Source organism: Haliotis rufescens, unplaced genomic scaffold (assembly GCF_023055435.1).
Source record: "Haliotis rufescens isolate VD_foot unplaced genomic scaffold, xgHalRufe1.0.p SCAF_1, whole genome shotgun sequence".
Classification (NCBI taxonomy): domain Eukaryota; kingdom Metazoa; phylum Mollusca; class Gastropoda; order Lepetellida; family Haliotidae; genus Haliotis; species Haliotis rufescens.
This window is the reverse complement of record NW_025963779.1, coordinates 78,492,210-78,514,754: the sequence shown is the minus strand read 5'-3', so window position 1 is coordinate 78,514,754 and position 22,545 is coordinate 78,492,210. Positions and strand designations below refer to the sequence as shown.

The following is a 22,545-nucleotide window of genomic DNA, read 5'->3' as shown; positions in this document are numbered from 1 at the left end:
GGCGCTCTCAAAATTAGAAATAGGGGGCTCTTATTAGAATATTATTTTGAGTTGAAAGATCGTAAATTTCGTGGTTTATGCTGACAGCCTGAAATGTTTATATACGACAGATATATTTTTCCAGGATTTAATTGCCCATAATTAAGGGTGCATATAACATACGAGTGCGTATTATACACAAATGAATAAGTCTTGTGTACGTAAACCAATTGGAAGGGGTGCTAATTGAGATTGTTCACTAGCCAATATATTGGCAAATATCGCCGTGGGCGCTTATTAGAGCAGGGCGCTTATTACGTCGAATACGGTATATACTTACTCCTTCTACTCCTACAATTTTTAAATGATTTCCTGGTGTAAATACAATTGGCAATATTTGGTGATTTCCTTTGACTGTATCATGTGTATCTTACAGACTTTTGACAAGATATTAAAGACTGCACGAAATACATTTGAATGTACTCCACTAATTTTTATTTCTTGAAGCCTACTGCTGTAACTATATTGCCAAGAGTAATTACCAACATTGAACATGTTGAAAGTGAAAAAAATCTCTGAGAAGCAAAAATTATAAGCGGACATGACTTACATTTCATCATGATGATAGTCAATGATAGTACAAATGAACCAAAGCCCAAATTATCTAAATATAAACCACCACCATGCATTCCCACTGGTCTGGGTTAATATGTGATGAGATAATAAACTTAATAACAATTCTTTATGGTTCAAGGGTTTTAGTAAGCAGCAACCTTTAATTATGTCATTTAAAATTTTGAGATAATGGATAAGCTGCCTTTTGTTATTATTACTGGGTAATATAGACAAGGCAAACCTAAATTAAAATTGGCACACCTGAAAAACAGGTCCAGTGCCCTTGGGCACACCTGCTTATTTTCTAATTTCGAGCCCTTGTAAGGCTCTCTGACTTGTTTGATGCATGTCAAAGTAGTTGAGCGTTTGCCTTAGAGCTGAAGGTCCGGGTTTGATCCCCTGTCGCGTCATACCAAAAGATGTTAAAAGATGGTACTTGTTGTTTTCCTGCCTGGCGCTCATGATATTAAAGACTGGATTGTCTGGTCCAGGCTTGATTATTGAGAGACCACCGTCATATAACTGGAATATTGCTGAGTATGGCGTTTAAAAACCAACCAACCAACCAACCAGTCATTCCATTTTCAACCTCTACAATCATATGCATGCTTTAAATCTTGAAATTAATGTGTCTCCAAATTAATATGACTGCTGACTCCTAGCCAAAAATGTGACTCAATATCAATGCGAATACCCCCACACCATCCCCAGTGGAATGATATATATCCTTACCTTAATCAAACTTTACCTTCATCCAATCAAACAGCAAATGGCACCGCTTATCAGCGCTGAGTAGATCACTTCCATAAAAACAATAAAAAACCAAAAAAAACCAATAAACAGTGTTTTCCTAAAACTTTTGACCCCACAGTGATAACTCACCTGATGCCTTTTGTGTAATTGTTACAATAAACCGTGTTTGTGTTTATATTCAAGTTGGTATTTCCGCTAATCAAAGTGTGCAGTGAGGCCGTCTTATTGTTGATAGTCATTTTGGAGACATAAATGCTAAGTTTTATTTATGCGAACAAAGACAAAATGCATATTTCACATTTAATTCAAGATTTGTATGTATGTGACTATTTGTTTTGGTGTTGTCAACACTTTGCAGACAGCTGAAATTTAACATTTACACTTTGCAGACATTCCTTTCATGAGAGCTGAAATTAAATACATTGCATTAACTGCTGTCAACAAAGCCCTGTTTCTCTATACATGCTATAGGCTTGGAACACGGGAAGCATAACATGTAAGTTTCTTTTGTCAATCTTTAGCTATCACAGGCTTGCATTGACACTAACTGCTCTTTGGAAGTACATTTGAAATTGATGACTGTGCAGTTTTCATTGTCCCTGTAATACCTGTACATGTTTTTTTAGTTTATGACATGTTTACGGCACAGCTCACCAGGTGTAGACCATTTAGACACGCTTGGCTTCCTGGTGAGAATTGTTTAGAAAATACAGTTTTTCTCACCACGATAGTGAGATTTGAACTTTGAACTGATGAGTCTGTAGCTAGAAAGATTTCCTTGTCAGCAGTAGTCTAGCTTGGCCTTGAAGTGACATCTCAGTGTTTACAGCTGAAACTTTCCAATGAGTGCTCCTGCTTAAAATGCCATCATATTTACCTGTTTTACTGAAGGTACTGGTATTCTATTGTGTTTGTGATTTGATATATGTTATCTTTATCGATTGACTATTTGGTGGTTATGGATCTGTTATGATGTTTTGTGAGTCATCAGAATGATATGTATCAACAATTAAGTTACCTTTAACATTTTTCAATGCGAAGTCTGTAATAACTGTATGTTTATTTTGACATTCATCATTGTTCATCAGGCCTCAAAGTTTAAATTTTTACCAAGTAGCCATATGGCTACAAGTATTTTTTTCCAGGTAGCCAGTGGTAAAATCAAGAAGTCAAGCTAATATTGTAGGTAGCCAAAAGCATTTGAAATTATCTTTTATAACTTTTATAACTATTATAACTATTATAATATGCAAGTTATAGCACTAGTCTTGGAATTGTATATTAGTGGAAACTGTACTTGATTTTGTTACTTGTGACTCGAACAATGATGCAATTTATGTTACTAGATTATACAGGTATATCCTTGCTTATCCAATGAGCATTGCCAACTAAAATAAAGTACTAATTACATTAATATTTATGTTTATTGGTTCATTGTCGACTTTAGGAGGAATTATTTGTGAGTACAATTATAGGCAGACATGTTTTCCAAGATCAGCTGTTATTTATTTTTGTGTCTACAGATGTGTAGCAATAGAATTTAGTCACCACAAGATATTTTTCAAGGCAGTCATTTGGCTACCTCTGAATTTTAGACAGTAGACAAACTGAAATTTAGGTCGCATTGGCTACCGTTTTAGTTGCACCTTTGAGGCCTGTTCATGTTGGTGTGATTGGTCTGTAAATAATCGGGTTGGGACTAGACAATGCATTGATTGATATCATGAGCATCGATCCACGCAATTGGGAACGATGACATGCATCAGCCAAGTCAGCGAGCCTGACCACCCGATCCCATTAGTTGCCTCTTTCGACAAGCATAGTCGCCTTTTACAGCAAGCATGGGTTGCTGAAGACTTGTTCTACCCCGGATCTTCATGGGTCGCATATATACGTATGTGACTTATACATATATATGTATATGTGTATGTGACATGTATGTTTCGGTGCTGTCGACACTTTATGGACTTAAGACTTTGACTTCAGAATCATTAACGGAATCAGTCTGATACCGGTGCATGCTTCAGGGTTAGAAACTAACAGTTTTTGTCCACTAGTCCTTACAATGATAACATATAGCAAAACCCTTAAAATGGGCCAATTTCTACTAGCACTTAGGATACCTTGACTATTGGGCCGTTTGGTAAGGACTACAGGACTAGTGACAATTTCTAACGCTGTGCTGGGGTGTTTCTCAAGGTGGGATGAAGCAGGAGACACTGTTAACCCTCTTGGTGTCAACTTCCCGTAATTTGCTTTGACGTTGTGAAAACTGATATTTTTTCTCTCGATTATTTGCAAGTCCAATCATTCATGCGCATATCTCTTTTTCGGAACACATCTAAATAAATGTCATATGGTTAGAACCATGAAGGTATTTCCTGTCAAATGTTATTCATTTCAAATAACATATATTTATGACAAAGACACAGTACCGGTGTTCATGTGGTCATGGGGATGTTTCAATATTCACAAAAAGTAACAAAAAGTAAGAAAAAGACGAAATTAGGACTACTCACACTTTCAATGATGGCACCGGAATGACAATAAGCTCATTTTGCAACAACTTTTAGACTCAGCGAAAGGCAATTTAAAGATCTATTATGTCGTATAATTTTGTAACGTTGTGTGAAGAAATAAGAACGTTGTTACACTTTTTAAACAATGTATACGTTTTTGTAACCGCGACGTCAGCACAGTGAGGCACTGAGCGGTTTGCAGGCTGACTGACGTCCAGGCACCATGAGGGTTAAGGAGAACATTTAGCTGATGCATTGGTGCACAGGAACATTGACTCTATAGTACACTTGTTTGACCTGTATGATTCCGTGTCTGCAAAGTTAACCACTGCCCCAAGTGTTGGACAATTGTATTTGTCTATAAAGCTCTGCTACTAGTACTAATTAAGAAATGAAATTTGTCAAGGCATGATCAGTTGTTTATAAGATGTTTACCCCCCAAGAGTTACAGTTCAATAATGTCAATCACGAGGGAGAAAGCCAGAGTGGTGTGACATTATTACCTGGACTGCACGTTTTGAAGCCATTGGCTTAACTACAGAGTTTGCCTACTTCATATAGTAACATTTTATTATAATTTAAACCCAGGGCTAAAAAACGAAGAAGGACAAAAGTGAGTGAGTGAGTGTGGTTTAACGCCGCTTCCATCGGGAAAAGCATGTTTTTTTGTGCATTTCAATATTTCAATTCTATTATCCGAAGTCATTGCAAGTGAGGTGATAAATTTCCTACTTATTGATACCGGTAATATCTCATGATATGTGATCAGGAAACAATATCATTTGAAATAATCACAAACAACTGAAAGTGAAACAAGGCAAAACCATATTCCGCTGGTAATGCTGCTGATGTGAATGCTTTTTATACTGTTTGAGAAGTCTTAAAGACTAAATTATGATACATTATCTGTCTGACTTCAAAGCCTGCATCATTCATGGCCTAAATCGATGTCACTCTCAGTTTTCCCTAATTATTTTCAATGTTATTTTTAGACATTGAGGAATTCCCCTAAAGTAGTTCTGTATGTCTCCGCCCGATTGACAACGTAATCATGTGAGATACTGATGTCATCGGGAAATGAACGACAGTCAGCTTGGTAGTGTTCACCTAGGCGAGGTCACCCGCTACTGTCAATATTGTTGTTTGAACAAGCAAAAATAAAAAAACAAACATTGAATAATATCATTTGCTATCTTCAAACTTCACCCGTCAACTGTCAAAAGCAAGAAATTCAAATGAAATGGGTCGGTTCACCAAGAGGATTGTACAGTTTCAAGTGTTGAGTTAGCACAATGCACTAGAACACAAAATGAGCAGTGTAATGTACTATGTCACATGGGTGTGCTGTGTTTTGCTTGTAATTATAGGATTATTTTACAAAGTTACCAAGAACAAAGACACCATCATACTAATGGTGACTGTCATGACTGCTCGATGACCACACTTGACAAGGTATTTGAGAAGCACTAAATCAAGCACTTAATCATGTTAATTACATTGTTCATTGTGGGCTTTGTTGTACATGTCATTGTTTCAATGTGCAGTGAACCTGACATGCCAATACGCTCCAATGTATTAGTGTTAGAAATTGGCACTAATCCAATTGTCCTTGCCAAACTGCCCAATAGTCAAGGTATCATAAGCAGCGTTAGAAATTGGTACCAGTCTCGGCTTGGACACTCGCCCCGTGCAGACGTGTCCTTCCAAGCTCGCTACCCATGCTCAACTATGAGAGACATCGCTCAGTCGCTACCAAGGGAGCTAGTTGCCATCCTAGAGCCCTTGCTGGCTTTCAGGGTTGGGGAATACTCCCTCAGGACTTCCTACAAGTCCAACTCCTCCACCCTCTCCATCTCCTTCGACTTAGGTCAAAGGAAAAGGCCTCTGGTCAAAGCTCCGGCCAAGACCAAGCCTAAGGAGAAAACCACCCCGGCCCCTATCCCTGCTGCACCACGCCCGGTACGGAAGGCCAGGCCGCCCAAAGTGAAGAAGGCTCCACCAGTCGCCGCCATGGAGATCCAGGAGAGCCTACCCACCACCCCTCCGCCCCCAACAGCAGCATTGGAACTCGCTCCCCTCGAATCCAGAGGGGAGGAGCCCTTTCGCATACCTGTAGGGACAGGACACGGAAGGAAGAAGAGAAAGAGGAAAAGTATCTTCTCCCCTGACTCTCCCTCCCTCCCATCACCACCTACAAGCAAGACCACGGAAACACAGACCGCCGTAACACCAGGCCCCTCCCTCAACACCAGCCAATTCCAAACCGACCCGGTTCCGGAACCAGTTGTTGAGGAAGACGTCCGTGTCGACCTTGCCCAGAAGGCCAGCCTCATCCTGGAGCAGCACAAGGTCCACCCTAACCCCTGCTACCAGCATGAGAGCGGCAAGGTATACCCCAGCAACCGCCCACGCCCACCCATGGTGCTGGTGCAGTACTGGGGAGAAGAGACTTGAACATGAAATCCACAGCTACCAGGATCTCTGGGATTTCCTGGTCGACTGCGATCTTCAAGTCAGCCCCCTCTTCATCACCAACGCCGCCGCCCGCCTCACCACCGCACTGTTCCAAGCTCTCCCTCCAGGGGAGCTTGACCTAGACAGGAGGCTCCTGGCTGGGGAGAAACAGTAAGCTCCAGCTCCCACCACCACACCAGCTAGCCAGCCGATGCCGTGCCTTCCTACGCCTGACCCCCTCCCCCCCCCCACCCAAGCCCAACTTTTCTATATTATTATTATTCTCTTATCACCCCCTCCCTCCCAGCCAAAACCCAACCCCCTAGATTATCATTTTAGGTTTACCTAATTTTCATTTTTTTGGGTCGCACTTCTTTATTTATTCATTATGCTTTTTTTCCCCAATAGTATAAGTGCTTCCCCGTGTGCGAGATATGCTAAAGTGTAATTTATTACATGCGGAAAGCGCACGTTAAATCTCCGAATGAACGAACGAACGGTACCAGTCCTGTAGTCTTTGCCAAACTGCCCAATGGTTAAGGTATCATAAGGACTAGTGGAAATTTTCCATTTATAAGAGTTTTGCTATATGTTATCATCATAAGGACTAGTGGACTAAAAGTGTTAGTTTCTACCGCTTATAAGGATTATTAGTAGTGCCCTTTTAAAGGATTTTTCTCTGTGTTGTCATTATAAGGACTAGTGGACTAAAACTGTTAGTTTCTACTGCTGTATAATATCCAGATAAAAATATGTCACTCTATTATTAGTATTAATGAGATCAAGGTAGACTCACAATTTTTGCATTGATTTAATGATTTACAGTATATGATCTATGTGGTTTTATCAATACTAATCCACTATCGCTCAGTCAGGTAGTACAGGTGAACAATTAAATCCGTCTCGGTAGGTATTCCTGTCAGCATGTAGGAGTCCATTAGCTTGAATGCAGTGACACATGTCTGGAGTGCTATTGCTGATGTACGCATGACCCAACATACATTTCAGATGACAGAAGCCGCGTGCCCCTGGTGAGATGAGCGTGACCTAATTACCTGGTCCGTCATCGGAGTCGGAGCAGGCTGCTTCTGCAGCCACATTCCAGCCTCCATCACCTGTCCCATGGAGAGCATCCCCCATGCCGGCTCACTGCTCACATCTATCGGTATGTATCGTACCCCTACATCATAAAGCCTTGCTGACCTTGCTGGGACTATTTGCATGACGTTAACTCTGGCCGAATAAATGTTTTTTGTTCACTTTTTATTTTCTTGGCTCTGAATTTTTATCGCTGGATCATGTTGACATGGTTGATGGGCCTCCATACAACGTCTGATAATCTGATATCATCCTCACATATAATATGACCACCTCCTTGATCAGCATGATCAGTTGGATAGAGCATCTTCGTGGAGAGCTGAAGGTCGGTGGTTAGATTCCTGGCTGTGTCATATGAAAAGACGTTGAAAATGGTACTTATTGTTAACCTGCCTGACGATCGACATTAAGGTGATAAAACAAGGAGTGTGTCTGAGTGGGGTATCCATGTTGAACTAGGGCATGATATCACAGTGGTCTAGTAATATAAGCTGGCATTAGTCTGAACTAGAAGAAGCATGCACACGGTGGTGCATGCACACACATACGCAATCGTCAATAAAACCGAATTTCACGACCATATTGATTTGTTGATTGGATTCAGTTACCCAGTTGCTGGCGTGATATCATACCCCAACGGTGTGAATGGTTATTCACAATATCAATCACCAGTCCAGACTTGATTATTTACCGGCAACCGTCATGTTGCTGGAATATTGCTGAGTGTGGTATTAAACGACAAACAAACAAAACCATATATATTTGAGGAAGAGAACTTAAGTGTTGGCTTTCCATGTTCTGTTGCTAATCACCTATGGTATCATCTGTTGGCTTCCTTTGTTAGCTTCTACCCTATGTTGTTTTCCACCTTTTGTTATCTTATTAATTTTTTTTTTACGTATACATGCTCTCTGCCTAATGGCATTCATTCACCTGATGAAGGAGTAAGCATATACTCCAAAATGTTGTGTTCCTCATAATACAGAAGTTGACATCCATATATTCTCTTCCTTATGTGTATCACTTCTAAATGCCTTTCAAAGACCTCATATATATATTATTTCTTAGGGCAAAAACAGGTTCATATAGGGGTTGAAATTATCAGTTTCATCTATTTGATAGGAAGGTAAGAGAGTAAGGCTAGCAGGATGACATGGCCACAAGCTTTCTCCATATATCTAGTTATGTTGCATAAGCCGCTGGTCCAAAGTGAGCTGTGTCAAGTTGGATTTCGCTCGGGTGTTTCCCCTTGGCTTAGGTAATCGGATCCCCACAATTGTTCTTTCTCCCATGGAGAATGAAGTTTCCAGACAAGTGAAGAGTTCTCACATTGACAGTACTTTCAACCCTACTTGTCTCAATGTACATAATGAATTTTATTCTTGTCAAAATGTATGGTAATGGGAGTGAATTGTCCCAGATGAAGGACGGCTTTAATGTAAATCTGGGACACGACTGCCCGAGGCAGGGAGCTTCCGTTGTTGTCTGGCATGTTTAGTATGTGAACTTTTACATGTTCTAGAAGGTAAGCTTTTCATGTAGGACATATTTACTCTCTTTATTTATATCAAACGATAAGAGTAGAATCTCCGTATTTTTGTGTAGGTACTGTTTTTTGTTTGAGATGCACGAGTAACTTATTACATTAGAGCTACAGATATGCAGCGTATTTGCGTAAAATAACCCCCCAAATTTTCAAAACCCAATTACTCTTAATTAACTCGCGTACAGAAACACATGCATTAAAGGAAAAACTCAAATGTATAAAAACAGCTCGCGTAAATATCCAATGAAGCTTTTTTAACATGTGTACAAAGGACCTAATTTCCGAAACACAATTACGAGCTATATATTAAGAGCAAAATTTCATTTTTTTTTAAATCTTAAAATGTTCACTCATTTTGGGAAAAACCCAATAGAGTGATGAATAGATGAGTGAAAAAATATTGTAATAACCCAATTAAAATGGAAACCAAAGAGTAAAAACTCAAATGCTCAAAAGTCAATTAGAGCTCTGAACATTGAATATTTTTTATATCTAGTGCAGTCTAACCATTTAAAGGGGGACACGGGTGGCCCAGTCGTCTAAGGCGCCGCAATTCGCTGTGCAGAGTTGCGACCCTCGGGCACGCCAGAAACCTATGGTTGTTGGTTCGAATCCCAGTTCGCCCCGATTATGTTTCTATGTTTGTCAGCACCATACCCGGGCTCGTGGGTAAACATACTTGAAAATAGAAGTTCCATCATGGCGTGCGACCTCATCAGTGACATTCGTTGTAGCCACATTTCAGTGACCACGTACCGGTATTTTGTATCTACTTTGGTAATAAAACATTTCATTTACTTACGAAAACATTTAATTCAAGCCGTTGAGTGGGGAGCAAGCCCCCCAAACCCCCTGTTATTTTAGCAAGGCAACAAAAATGGCACCTGAAAAAACTTCAAAACTGCTACTAAGGATTGAGCTTGTGTACTGTACATGATAGTTATTCAGCTTGATGTGCATATATATCCAGTAACTTTCTTGGTGGCATGGGACTTTCTGTTTTTCTTAAATTTATGTGTTTTCTTTGACCACAAGGAACGTAATTAAACCGGAATAATATCTAGTATTACCAATAAACATGAAAATCTATACATAATTTAAAATTAAAAATTTGTATTTGAAAATGTGGTTTGTTTGTTTGAGTAGAGTAATCATGTTAAAGACAGTCTTCTCTTCCAAATTTACATTAAGGATATTGGTAGCCTATTCCAAACCATGTGAGTCTACAATCCTGAACTTGCTATGTGGCATCATTTTCAGCATGCTAGCTTTTAGTGTTTATATATGGATAAAACTTGACAAATAGGATGTAAACATTTCCCAATTGATGTTAGTATAGTTATTACTAATATGATATCTGGCTCATGGTGAACTGTATGTTACTGATCACAGGACACGAGTAGGAGTCTTTAACATGTTTAATGGTTAATTTTACATTATTCAATTGAGTGCCATGTTAAAATACAATGTTAAAATATAATACATTAAGAACATTTTTTTTTACAGAAATCCTAATTTTTAACAATTTAACAATTATACTGAAGAAAAGAGTATGGGATCATGAATATTTTGGGGGATGTATTTTGAAATTGTGTGCTCAGTTTTCACTGCTTGTCGTAAAAGGCGACTAACGGAATCAGGTGGTCAGGCTCGCAGACTTGGTGGATGCATATCATCGTATCCCAATTACGTGGATCGATGTTCATGATGTCAAGCACTGGATTGTCTGGTCCAGACTCGATTATTTACAGACGGCCGTGATATGGCTGTAATATTGCTGAGTGCGGCGTTAAACAACAAACAAACCAAACCAAACTTCACTACAAAAAGAATATCCCCCAAAATAGTCATGTTCCTTAACTTTCTTTACTTCAGTGTATTTCCCATACTGCCAAGGGCACTGAGTTGGGAATCCTAGATAAATCCCTGGTAGATATGGGTTGTAGAACAATGATCATGATGCTTGAAAGCACGGTACAAGGACACGGTCAGAGAATGTACAAGAGAAAGGCATCAGTCAGATGGGGTGTGTGGTTGGGGGGCCTGCCTGTCTGCCCATGTGGACATGATAAAGAGGAAGCCAACACTGTGGTCCTGTAATGAGGTTTGTGAAGGAAGATAGATGGACATTATCTAGCTGGGACATAACTCTCTGTGTGACTGGGAGGCTGAGGGGCCTGAAGATAACCCTGCATTGTTGTTGGTGATATATGTGTGACAGGTGTGGTGTAAACACAGGTGGGTGTGGCCAGCACACTTATTGCTCATCCTTGTTAGTGTTGAGTGGAACAAATTAATGCATGTGAATAAGCCTCCAAAGATAACACTGTTTGTCATGTTTACACTCACAACATGTGCTTGGAATTATGGCATCAATGGAGCTTCAGTAACAGTGTCAGTGTATATCAATGTATGGTCAAGGTTGAATGTAGCATGTGTTTGTTGGGGTAGGGGGGATGGGGAGGGCGGGCGGGCGGATAGATAAAAAACAAAAGTCCAAGATGGTCTATATCATTTCCTCTACTGGTCTCACCATTGTGATATTTAAAAGTACATGTATTCAATGACAACACAGTACACAGCACTGGTCCAAGTGGCCTTTAATGTGGCCTTTACACAGGATGACGACCTTTGTGCCTCCCGTGTGCGACCATAAAAATTGCCAGGTCGTCGTTGGAGGATTAAAGGAGGCAGAATGATTGCCTTGGTTGTTCCAAGGTGGAACACAGGAGGTTCAGACATCGCCATGGAATTTATGAACATGTTACAAATAGTTGCACAAAGGTCGCCGAGGAGGTTGGTTGCTCAAAGGAGGCAGAAGGGAGGCAGAAGCATTGCCGTTGTTTCAGAATGAAGGCACAGTGGTCGCCCAATGGTCGCCAGGTAATAGATGCGAACTGCTGCAAATTTTCCCGTCAATCAGGGCGATGCTTTTGCCTCCCTTGTGCCTCCTTTTGGCGACCAACAACGTGCATTGAACGACGACTGTGGCGACTACTGTGCCTCCATTCAGCGACCATGGCAACTCTTGAGAGTCTCAAGTTGAGACATCACCTCTTTTCTGTATCTGCAGTGTTTCATTGTGGTTGCAGACTCTGAACAACTCGAGCAGTTACTGCTGAACAACTGCTGGAGCAGTTACACAGAAACATGATTTTCTGGGTTTAGGCGACCATTGAGCGTCATGGCCAGTTTTTGATTGCTCAAAGGTGGCACAAAGGTTGCAGCCCTGTGTAAAGGGTTCTTAAGCTATACCAACACCAACATCAGTACACAAGCAATGGTACACCTTGCAACCATTACTGTATATCCTACAAATGAAATTTATGCATGAAAAAGAAGACATAAAGAGAGCCTGGAGTGTGGAATGAGATCAACCGGAAGCAATAATGAAATAGAGGAGAATACAATGAACAAAAACCACACACACACACCATGGGCCAGGCCACAAAGTTGCGACTAAATTGGTCGCCATGGCGATCTAGTTTTGTATTTTGCGACTGGTATTTTCATGTCAGTCGCCAACTGGCTCCTTGTCTTTAATTAAGTTTGGCGACTAAATATCTCTTGTCATTAGATATTAAAAAAGATCGTCTTTAATAAAAGAGCGGTAATTTCAGTGAAAAAAATCGATATCAGAACATAATAACATCGACTAGATCACTGCTAGGCCATGTGTACTGTTTTCGCTTTCGATATGAAGCTCCATACCTGGAATGAAGGAAGCACTTTCCGTTATTAAGTAATGCACTAACGATGTTAAGAGTTTAGTACCCAAAATTACACCGTAGATATATCTACCCCTTTAGCGAAGTCCAGACATGTTGATTTACCGTTTAAATTGTATTTTTTGTTCTGCTAGGCATTGATTTATATCCAGGATATACCATGTGTATCTTCTCGTAAACTAAGCCGGACACAGCAATCAGCTGTACACACATTTTCTTGGATTTTACCCGTGATTCAGTCAAGACACACCCAATGATATAACTTTACAGGGTTTTAATGCAAGGATCGGCAAAAATTGTACCTGAAACTATTTTTTTATCAGGAATAATATATTCCAATATCTTGTTAATTTAGATGCAGCTTTTACTAAACATATTTGAAATAATAATAACCCTAAGCGAAGCAGCTGATTGCAATACCCGGGTATTACATGGTTTTACATGGAACCAGTCTGACCAGTCACCGTCAAGGCTCCGGCGCACGTGATCGCGTGATCGCGAGAATTACGTGTTGACATAGAATCGTCCAACAAAAACAAATATGACTTTTAACGAGTCAAAGTATGGCATTTATGACATATGTATCCATTCTCTGTCAACTAAAGTTCGTTTCAAGGCGTCAATAGCGGTCATCTGACCATGGTTTCTGTCAATAACGGTGAGTTGTGCGATCTTCCGATCACTTCACACACGATCTCGCCGAAATTAATTAAAACAATATTAAAAGTAATTTTGAATAAATTAATGAAATAAGTTACAAACATAAGTCCAGATATACAAAGAACACTTTTTATAGTCAGACAGTGTAATTACATGATTAATTTGCGTACTTCGGTATGGATTTGTTGACATGGTATTTCCGGTGTTACGTGCTCACGGTAATGTCTTTCCATGGGGGAAAAACATCAAAACTCATTATTTCGGAAGTTTCATCGTCTGTCGACACGTTCGATGAACCAAAACCTGCAACTGGCACCGGTAAACTGTCAGATGATGTTACTGACACAATGTTCTAAAGCTTGTTTGTCTGAAAAACTCAAAAGCTTCAACAACAGTTGTTGTTCATGATATAAAACTGATTATTCAAACTAATGGATTTTTGTGTGTTTTGTTATGCAGAAGCTCAGTTAAATTACAAGTCATTACTTTTGGCTCCTTACATTTTGCCTTGGCTCCTTGAAATTCTATTTGGCTCCTTGAAAAAAAGATTTAGGAGCCAAGTGGCTCCTTTGAATTTTTTTTAACTTTGTGGCCTGCATGCATGCACACGCTCTTTCTCCCTCTAACTGGTTTTCTGATTTTTTTTGCCAACAGGTTGTTGTCAGGATAACGTTCTTTCTTTCGTTCTTTCGTTCTTTTTCTCTTTTGTTTGTTTGGTCCCGACTAATACTGCCCTAAATACCAGTAAAACTTAACCATGGTCATAACCTAGGTATAAATTTATGTTTGTTCTAGATAACATCACCAACATTGGGTCAGACACAGACACTATTCTTGTTATATAAATGTATAAAGTATACTGTATGGTATTGAGATAGTATTGACACTGACTATGAAATAAGGATACATATATTTTACATGTTCAAGTCCGGATAACACCTGATAGGTGATTTAGCAGCTTCCCAAAATGCATGTGTCATGTCCTTTGTCCCGCAGCTAGATTATATTATCCATAAAAAAAAGAATAAGTTTAGTTTCACTTCATTAAACATGTTTAAGTTTGTTCTACTTAACCTGACAGATTGACAGATTTTGTATACAGGCCTCAGTTTCATGCAGTGTACACCGAGAGACAGTACCTGGCAGATTTTGTATACAAGCCTCAGTTTCATGCAGTGTCCACCGAGAGACAGGACCTGACAGATTTTGTATACAAGCCTCAGTTTCATGCAGTGTCTATTGAGTAACAGGACCTGACAGATTTTGTATACAAGCCTCAGTTTCATGCAGTGTCTATTGAGTAACAGGACCTGACAGATTTTGTATACAAGCCTCAGTTTCATGCAGTGTCCATTGAGTAACAGGACCTGACAGATTTTGTATACAAGATTCAGTTTCATGCAGTGTCCACCGAGAGACAGGACCTGACAGATTTTGTATACAAGCCTCAGTTTCATGCAGTGTCCATTGAGTAACAGGACCTGACAGATTTTGTATACAAGCCTCAGTTTCATGCAGTGTCCATTGAGTAACAGGACCTGACAGATTTTGTATACAAGCCTCAGTTTCATGCAGTGTCCATTGAGTAACAGGACCTGACAGATTTTGTATACAAGCCTCAGTTTCATGCAGTGTCCATTGAGTAACAGGACCTGACAGATTTTGTATACAAGCCTCAGTTTCATGCAGTGTCCACCGAGAGACAGGACCTGACAGATTTTGTATACAAGCCTCAGTTTCATGCAGTGTCCACCGAGAGACAGGACCTGACAGATTTTGTATACAAGCCTCAGTTTCATGCAGTGTCCACCGAGAGACAGGACCTGACAGATTTTGTATACAAGATTCAGTTTCAGTGTCCACCGAGAGACAGGACCTGACAGATTTTGTATACAAGCCTCAGTTTCATGCAGTGTCCAGCGAGAGACAGGACCTGACAGATTTTGTATACAAGCCTCAGTTTCATGCAGTGTCCAGCGAGAGACAGGACCTGACAGATTTTGTATACAAGCCTCAGTTTCAGTGTCCACAGAGAGACAGGACCTGACAGATTAGCCTCCACCCTGAGGTCAAGATGTCAGCTCTGGTAACGAAGTTGTGAATTATCTGTAGCTGAGCAAAGCTTGTCACACACCTCAGCTGTCAGTTTGAGTGTATCTCAATGGCTCCAAATGACCCATGCTTCACTGCCTCTGTAGCAAAGACACCAAGGAGACAAGGCTCCCCCATTTCTTCCCCTGTCGACTGCTCCGTGTAGGCGGAGGACATATCTATGTTCTTGCTCATCCTCTTACACACCTACATTAGGGCCTTCAGTACAGGATATTGTTGAACTAGTGATAAGAAGAGCCGTGTTTAATGCAGTCGCTTCACATTTGATGATACAGTTGACTGGAGGGTTATGGCCCTTGTGTGGGGAACGAAACAGAATGGTGAAAGAAGGCTAATGAATGGATCTCAGCAGGATATTATTAGGTGGTATTGAATTAAGTGACAATCCTTGGAGCCTAGAGGAGTGTTGGTGAGAGTGTCATACAATTATGTGGAGTGTTATGGCCCTGTTGTATACACCATGCCTGTGTTTGACTAGCATGGTTACACGTGCAGGTGGGTTTCTATTTGAGTTAATTTTAAATATTTGAATTTCAGGGTCATAGTGTTCTGGTAAAATGTATATGATGTGAACTTGGTTGAACCAGTTTGATTCTGTGGTACCTCCTGTGGGGATGTTGTGTCTTGTGAATTCGTCCATGGCATTGCTTAGATGGAACAGATATCAGTTCTGTGGATTATGTATGTATCATGTGCACCAATAATTTTGCTTATTTGTCTCTGTTTTGACAGGTGATGTTTAAATTGTGACTTTTAAGTAAGTACGAGAATCTGTCCCGTCCGGGTTCTGTACTTTACTGAGAAAATGTTATCCTAAATATAACATGTGTTACATTTGACCACTTTCTTAATGGCATTGTGTGTTTATATTTCTCTATAGTATTGATATGGTGTTATGGTGTTAGATAATGTTGTTTTTGCAGGGCATCTGATTTAATCCACTTACTGACTGTTAACCCTAACTGACACAAATGTGAACTTGGTGAAACTGGAAAATTTTTATCATTATAATTATTAGTATAGATCTTTATTCAGTACAGTACAGGCCACAGGCCCTTTGTACAAAATGTATGGCATATTTATGGCAACAGTCACAATGATAAAATACGTGTTCTCTCTTCTTTACTGTGATACAGATATTTAGCGATATTAATAATCAGCTTTGTGTTGGTTGTAGATAAAAGAATGTTAAACTTATGGACATTTGGGTGTAAATAATATTTTGAAGGAATATAGAGATGGCGTAGGTGAGTGTATGCAGGGCACACTAGCAGGAAATGAAACTCGTGTTCTATTAGGCCAACTTGACATAGTTTGCGAGAAAAAAATTCGCGAGGGATATTAAGTTTTCTACCAGTTTCTATTTCCAGCCAGTGTGCACTGCATCTAAACCTTGACATGCATGACCGGAATTTACTCGCGGTTACACAATACAAATATTCTTCACACTTCAACGTTAATTTAAAATGAGAATAGAAGGGCATTTTGGAGCTATTACATAACCTTCTATGCCATATTTGTTGAAAATTATCTGTACGTTACCGGGTGATTGTGATAACCAAACATGACCGAATCCGAGTGAAAATAACGTTGTTCTTATATTAGTAACCCAATTCTTCTTTCCTTGACTAGGCGGTCGGGTCGCCTAATGGTTAAAGCGGTCGCTCGTCACGCCGAAGACCCGGGTTGATTCCCGACATGGGTACAATGTGTGAAGCCCATTTCTGGTGTCCCCCGCCGTGATATTGCTGGAATATTGCTAAAAGCGGCGTAAAACCCTACTCACTCACTTTCCTTGACTATCGTATAGATACATCATTTCATAGCACTTTTTAGGTAAGCGGGTACCCGGCATACACATTAAACGTAGCCAATATTTAAAAGCTCTCATCATTGCATTGATATGTAAAGGGAATCTGCCAAATTCACCCAATACAGCGCTACTTGATGTACACTGTTTAACATTCAATAACCATTTACACGCATATAAATGAACTTTCTCAACTTCTTCCATTTTACGGAATGCCCATATTTCTGACCCATACAGTAACATAGGTGATATCTTGGAGTCAAACAATCTGAAAAGAAATTTTGGAGAATAAGGTTGTAAACAATTAATGCTTTTTAATAAGTTGATTAGTACCATTTTAGCTTGAACTGCTATGTTGCTTAAAGCTTTTGTCCATGAAAGCCTGCTGCTAAATATCAAACCTCAATATTTAAACCCTTGTGTGACTTCCACAAGTTGTCCATTCAGATACCATTTTTCACTTTTTTTCGGCCGCCCACCTTTCTGAAAAACTACAATTTTAGTTTTTTCAATGTTAACTGACATCCTCCAGTCCACACAATATTTATCTAAGATAGATAGTTCCTTCTGTAGTCCCCCAATAGTGTCTGAAATTAAAATCAAATCATCTGCAAAGAGCAATAATAAAACTTGTATAATATCAGGGTGTATCTGTACTCCGTATAGCTGCTCCTGTTCCATTGTGTGTACAATTTCATTTATGAATAATTGAAATAAGAAGGGGCTTAAAACGCAACCTTGTCTTACTCCTAAATTACATTGAAATTGGTTTGACAACAGGTTGTTACTTTTGACACATGCCTTGACATTACCATAAATTGACTTTAACATTTTGGACATCTTCGTGCTGACATCGTAGTACAGTAAACTACGGTTATAACGAACTCAAAGGGACTACGAATTTTAGTTCGTTATAACCGTAGTTCGTTATAAGCATATATACAGCATAACTACAGCAAATAGTCGGGACCAAAAAAGTGAGTTCGTTATATCCGTCAGTTCGTTATAAGCGTGTTCGTTATAATCGTGGTTTACTGTAGTAGTAGTAGTAGTAGTATCATCATCATCATCATCATCATCATCATCATCATCATTGGCTGTGTCACTTTTGTCAGGTATCTCTGTTAGTTACGCACAGAAGCATCCTATTCCTATAGCACTGCTGACTTCCAATGGTCATAGGTTTGAGTTCCAGATTGCCTAGATGTTGATCTTTGATTTGTCAGTACCATACCCGTTTTCCTTAATTTCACCAATTAATACACATGTACAATCTGGAAGAGAATTTATGGATGTCAACTTCTTTATTATGAGGAACACAATGTTTCGGAGTGTATGCTTGCTCCTTCATCAGGTGCATGATGATGAAGTGAGTTAGCATTTACTCTGTAACGTTGTGTACCTCATAATAAAGAAGTTGACATCCATAAATTCTCTTCCTTATGTGTATCACTTCTAAATGCCTTTCAAAGACCTCATGTACAATCTGTGTGACTGAAATACTCTATAAACTTTCTCATAGTACTCTTACTCCATGAGATAAACATGGCCATTGTCGAAACAGTATGAACATGATGTATATTAATTATCAGGGATTTATTTCCACATGCTCAGAACCTGATATTTGGCACCAAGTCGGCAGTAAATGTTAGTTAATATTCCCAAATTAGAGATACCGTATTTGACGTAATAAGCGCCCAGGGCGCTCTCAAAATTAGAAATAGTGAGCTCTTATTAGAATAGTATAGTTAAAAGATAATTTTCGTGGTTTATGCTGACAGCCTGAAATGTTTATATACGAGAGGTATATTTTTCCAGAATTTAATTGCCCATAATTAAGGGTGCATATAACACACAAGTGCGTATTATATGCGAATAAATAAGTCTTGTTACATTGATCAATCGGCAGGGGTGCTTATTGGGGTTGTTCACTAACCAATATCTTAGCAAATAGCGCAGTGGGCGCTTATTACGTCGAATACGGTAAATGATATTGTAGTATTAATGTTATGGCTCAACAAAGGCAACTTATAATTCATTGATAACTGAACCAACAAAGACTTAGAAGATGTTATTCTTGGTTATACATTATCATGATTACTGCATTGCATGCAGTGTTAACATTACTTGGAATGTGAGAAAAAAAGAACTACAAAAAAAGTTCCAATTTTAAACCTTATTACTTTTACCTTATTACTGTTTGTGATTACTTTTAAGTCCCTCATTGTTCCTCATACCTGTTATCCCTTGTAGGGTTCATAAAAACCAGCAATACAGTGTAGTGTGCTGGATTAGACAGGTGCTTGTCATAGGAACACAGGCCTGTCATCATGTCCTCTGTATCAGGAAACATGGATAGATTTCATCTACAAACTGTGTACATGGTCAGCTTACCCGTGAAGACCTGTGATAGAATAGGTCTTCAGAAACCCATGGTTGCCGTTAAAGGCGACTTTACTTGTCTTAAGACGCGACTTATGGGATCAGGTGGTCAGACTTGCTGACTTGGTTGATGCATGTCTCTTTATCCCAATTACGTAGATCAATGCGCATGATGTCAATCACTGGATTGTCTGGTCCAGACTTGATTATTTACAGACCCCCTGTCATATAGCTGGAATACTAATCACTACTTATGAACATGATAAAGATATCAATATTTATGTGTGAGTATTCACCATGGTGAATAATATCACCACGGATGGTGTTTATGAAGTTGATGGTATTCTTAATCTTTGTCTTATTAGAGATTTCCTCTGTGGTGTAGTGGATAGAGCGTCCGCCCCGAGAGTGGAAGGTCGGTGTTTAGATCCCTGACAGTATCATACCAAAAGATGTTAAAACTTGGTACTTGTTGTTTCCCTGCCTGATTAGGGTGATAAAACAAGGACTGGTCGTCTCGGAGAAGATATACTGTGTCTGAGTGGGGTGTCCATGTTAAACTGCAGCACAAACACACATGCACGCACACACACACGCACGCACACACGCATGCACACACGGACACACATCGCTATAGAAGAGCAATAATCTTGAGCCCCATTTCCCCTCACCTTGTCTTATTTGTATGTTGGAATGTGTCAGAGAATGTCTTGTATCTCCACATGCTCAATCACAGGTGACAGTAATGTCTACAGGTGACACAGGGAACAAGTGGTCTAAGGTGCTGCTATATGCTGTGTTGAGGTATTTCCTCCCCACAGAATCTGTGGGTTTGAAAAAAGATTGGCCTTATTATGGCTTGTTATCACCAGCCACTTTCACCAAAATGGTAAATGTCTACACCACATCACTTGTGGACTGCCTCCGTGGTCTAGTGGTAGATCGTCCGCCCAGAGAGGGAAAGGTCCGGGGTTCCATCCCCAGCCATGTCATACAAAAAGACGTAAAAAGATGGTACTTGTTACCCTGTCTGGCGCTTGGCATTAAGGGGCTAGAACAAGGACTGGTCAGCTCAGAGTCAGTATACGGTGTGTGAGTGGGGTATTCATGTTAAACTGCAATATGGTATCAGTGTGCTAGCACTCTAAAATTAGTCCTGACTAGTACAAGCAGCCACACATGCACGCATGTACACCTCACCTCACCTCACCTCACCTCACCTCACCTCACCTCACCTCACCTCTTGACATCACTTGTGGCTGTGCTCCCACATTCAGCTCTCATGCAGTGATATATATTATATTCTACTCGAAAGGAGTTAAAGAACACCTGTTCTTTCATTTCACTCCAGTTAATTTATCATAGCATAACAGCTTATCTATTGTAATATGAAAGAATCAGTTGTTCTTAAACATCTGTTGACTAGCATACTAATGAAATACTGAAACAGCATTAGACCCAATTCACTCACTAACTCACTGTTTCTGTTTCAGGTACCGTGGTGTGTGTGGTGACATTGTTGACACTATGTGTTCCCGCTCATGCCGTCTCCACTGTCTCCCTGACAAGCACGCCCCTTTCGGACACGCCCCTCTCCACAACCATACAGCCCAGTTTCAGCTCCAGCCTGCACCAAGGATCAAGCATCACATTTACAATTCTGTCTAGCAGTCTTCAGACACATGGCTCAGCGGAGATCACAGACCTGTTCCATGTTTCGCCCTCAAGTGACACATACGCCACGGTGACAGGTGACACTTTTGGTCAGCTGTTTGTGACCAGCTCTGCGAGTCTGTCAGTTGAACCTGACATCCACCATGTCAGCAGCTTACCTAGCTCTCAATCTGACTCTCTCAGTGCAATCTCATCCACCACCCTGGTGTTGGAACCTGCCCGTCCCACCCTGTTGCCATCAGTGGTAGAGTCCACAACAGTACCTGGATCGTCTTTTTCTCCAGAAGTAGGGGGTATGAACAAATCAACAACTACAGTTAATTCGCAAAGGAGTACAGGTTTGAGTAATGACACAGTTACAAAAACGACGTTGGATGGTATTGGAGGGGGGACAACAACGACCACATCCCCAGGTTTTGGTAACGGTAGCTGTTCAGGCAACAACACTGGATGTCCAGAGTACAATGGCCGCCTCAATATGGAACTGTCTACTCCAGCTATCATAGGTATTGCAGTAGGGGCTGCAGTCCTTGTTATTGTTGTAGGTAAGTTGTTGAGCAGGAAATTCATGGGTGATATACACTCATTTACTTACCCATTCGGTGCACACACAGTGTAATAATAAATATATCATGTATATAGTCACAGACTTTTTCTGAAATTACACATACACACGGTCCAGACTGGATTATTTACAGGCCAAAATGATATAACTTTGACTATTGCTGACTGTGCTGATATGTTAAACAACATTATACCATGAATGTGGAAAATTCTCTATTCTGATTGGTCAGTCAGAGGTTTCATATGACAATAATAACCCCTGATATTTATGGGAAAATACTGTTTTCTCAATTGTTGCCAGTAGTTATTTGGAACTGATATGAATTGTTGCAGTTGTGGTCCCAACAATGTACATGATATGTGGCAATACTGTATTGCAAATCCTAGGGATAACAGAGAACTTCAATCTTGGGGCTTCTCTTTATTCTCTATATAAACCCCCAAAGTTGGGACCCAAATACTGCAGTTGACCGGATTGTGATACGAAAGATATATGTCACAGTCGAATATAGAGAAGCCCTAAGATTGAAGTTCTCTGTTATCCCTAGGATTTGTAATACAGGGGTCAGCTGCAGTATTTGGGTCCCCACTTTGGGGGTGTCCGTAAGGAAACCACTGCCTTCAGCAGCTTCAGTACAGAAGCTGCCAAAG

At 40.1% G+C, this 22,545-nt stretch overlaps 2 protein-coding genes across 5 annotated transcripts in view; both read left to right on the top strand.

The window, feature by feature from the left end:
- Positions 1-22,545, top strand: part of LOC124147897 (hyphally regulated cell wall protein 1-like) — a 36,388-nt gene that overhangs the window by 1,808 nt on the left and 12,035 nt on the right. Inside the window, exons 1-3 of one of the 4 annotated variants that reach the window (XM_046518741.2) lie at positions 1,764-2,238; positions 7,329-7,485; positions 21,150-21,875. In XM_046518741.2, coding sequence (XP_046374697.1) covers positions 7,443-7,485; positions 21,150-21,875 — 769 coding nt within the window. In that variant the 5' untranslated portion in view covers positions 1,764-2,238; positions 7,329-7,442. Of the gene's footprint in view, positions 1-1,763; positions 2,239-7,328; positions 7,486-15,748; positions 15,960-16,056; positions 16,146-21,149; positions 21,876-22,545 lie in introns of those variants that run through there. The other 3 variants (XM_046518740.2, XM_046518739.2, XM_048401539.1) reach the window with 3 other exon arrangements.
- LOC125372125 (lysine-rich arabinogalactan protein 19-like) lies at positions 5,595-6,320 on the top strand. The gene has a single exon (XM_048381175.1). The coding sequence runs from the start codon at positions 5,595-5,597 to the stop codon at positions 6,318-6,320; it is 726 nt and encodes a 241-aa protein (XP_048237132.1).

Excerpts from the sequence above, each read along its gene's own strand:
- LOC125372125 (XM_048381175.1), top strand. The coding sequence starts at position 5,595 with ATGAGAGACATCGCTCAGTCGCTACCAAGGGAGCTAGTTGCCATCCTA.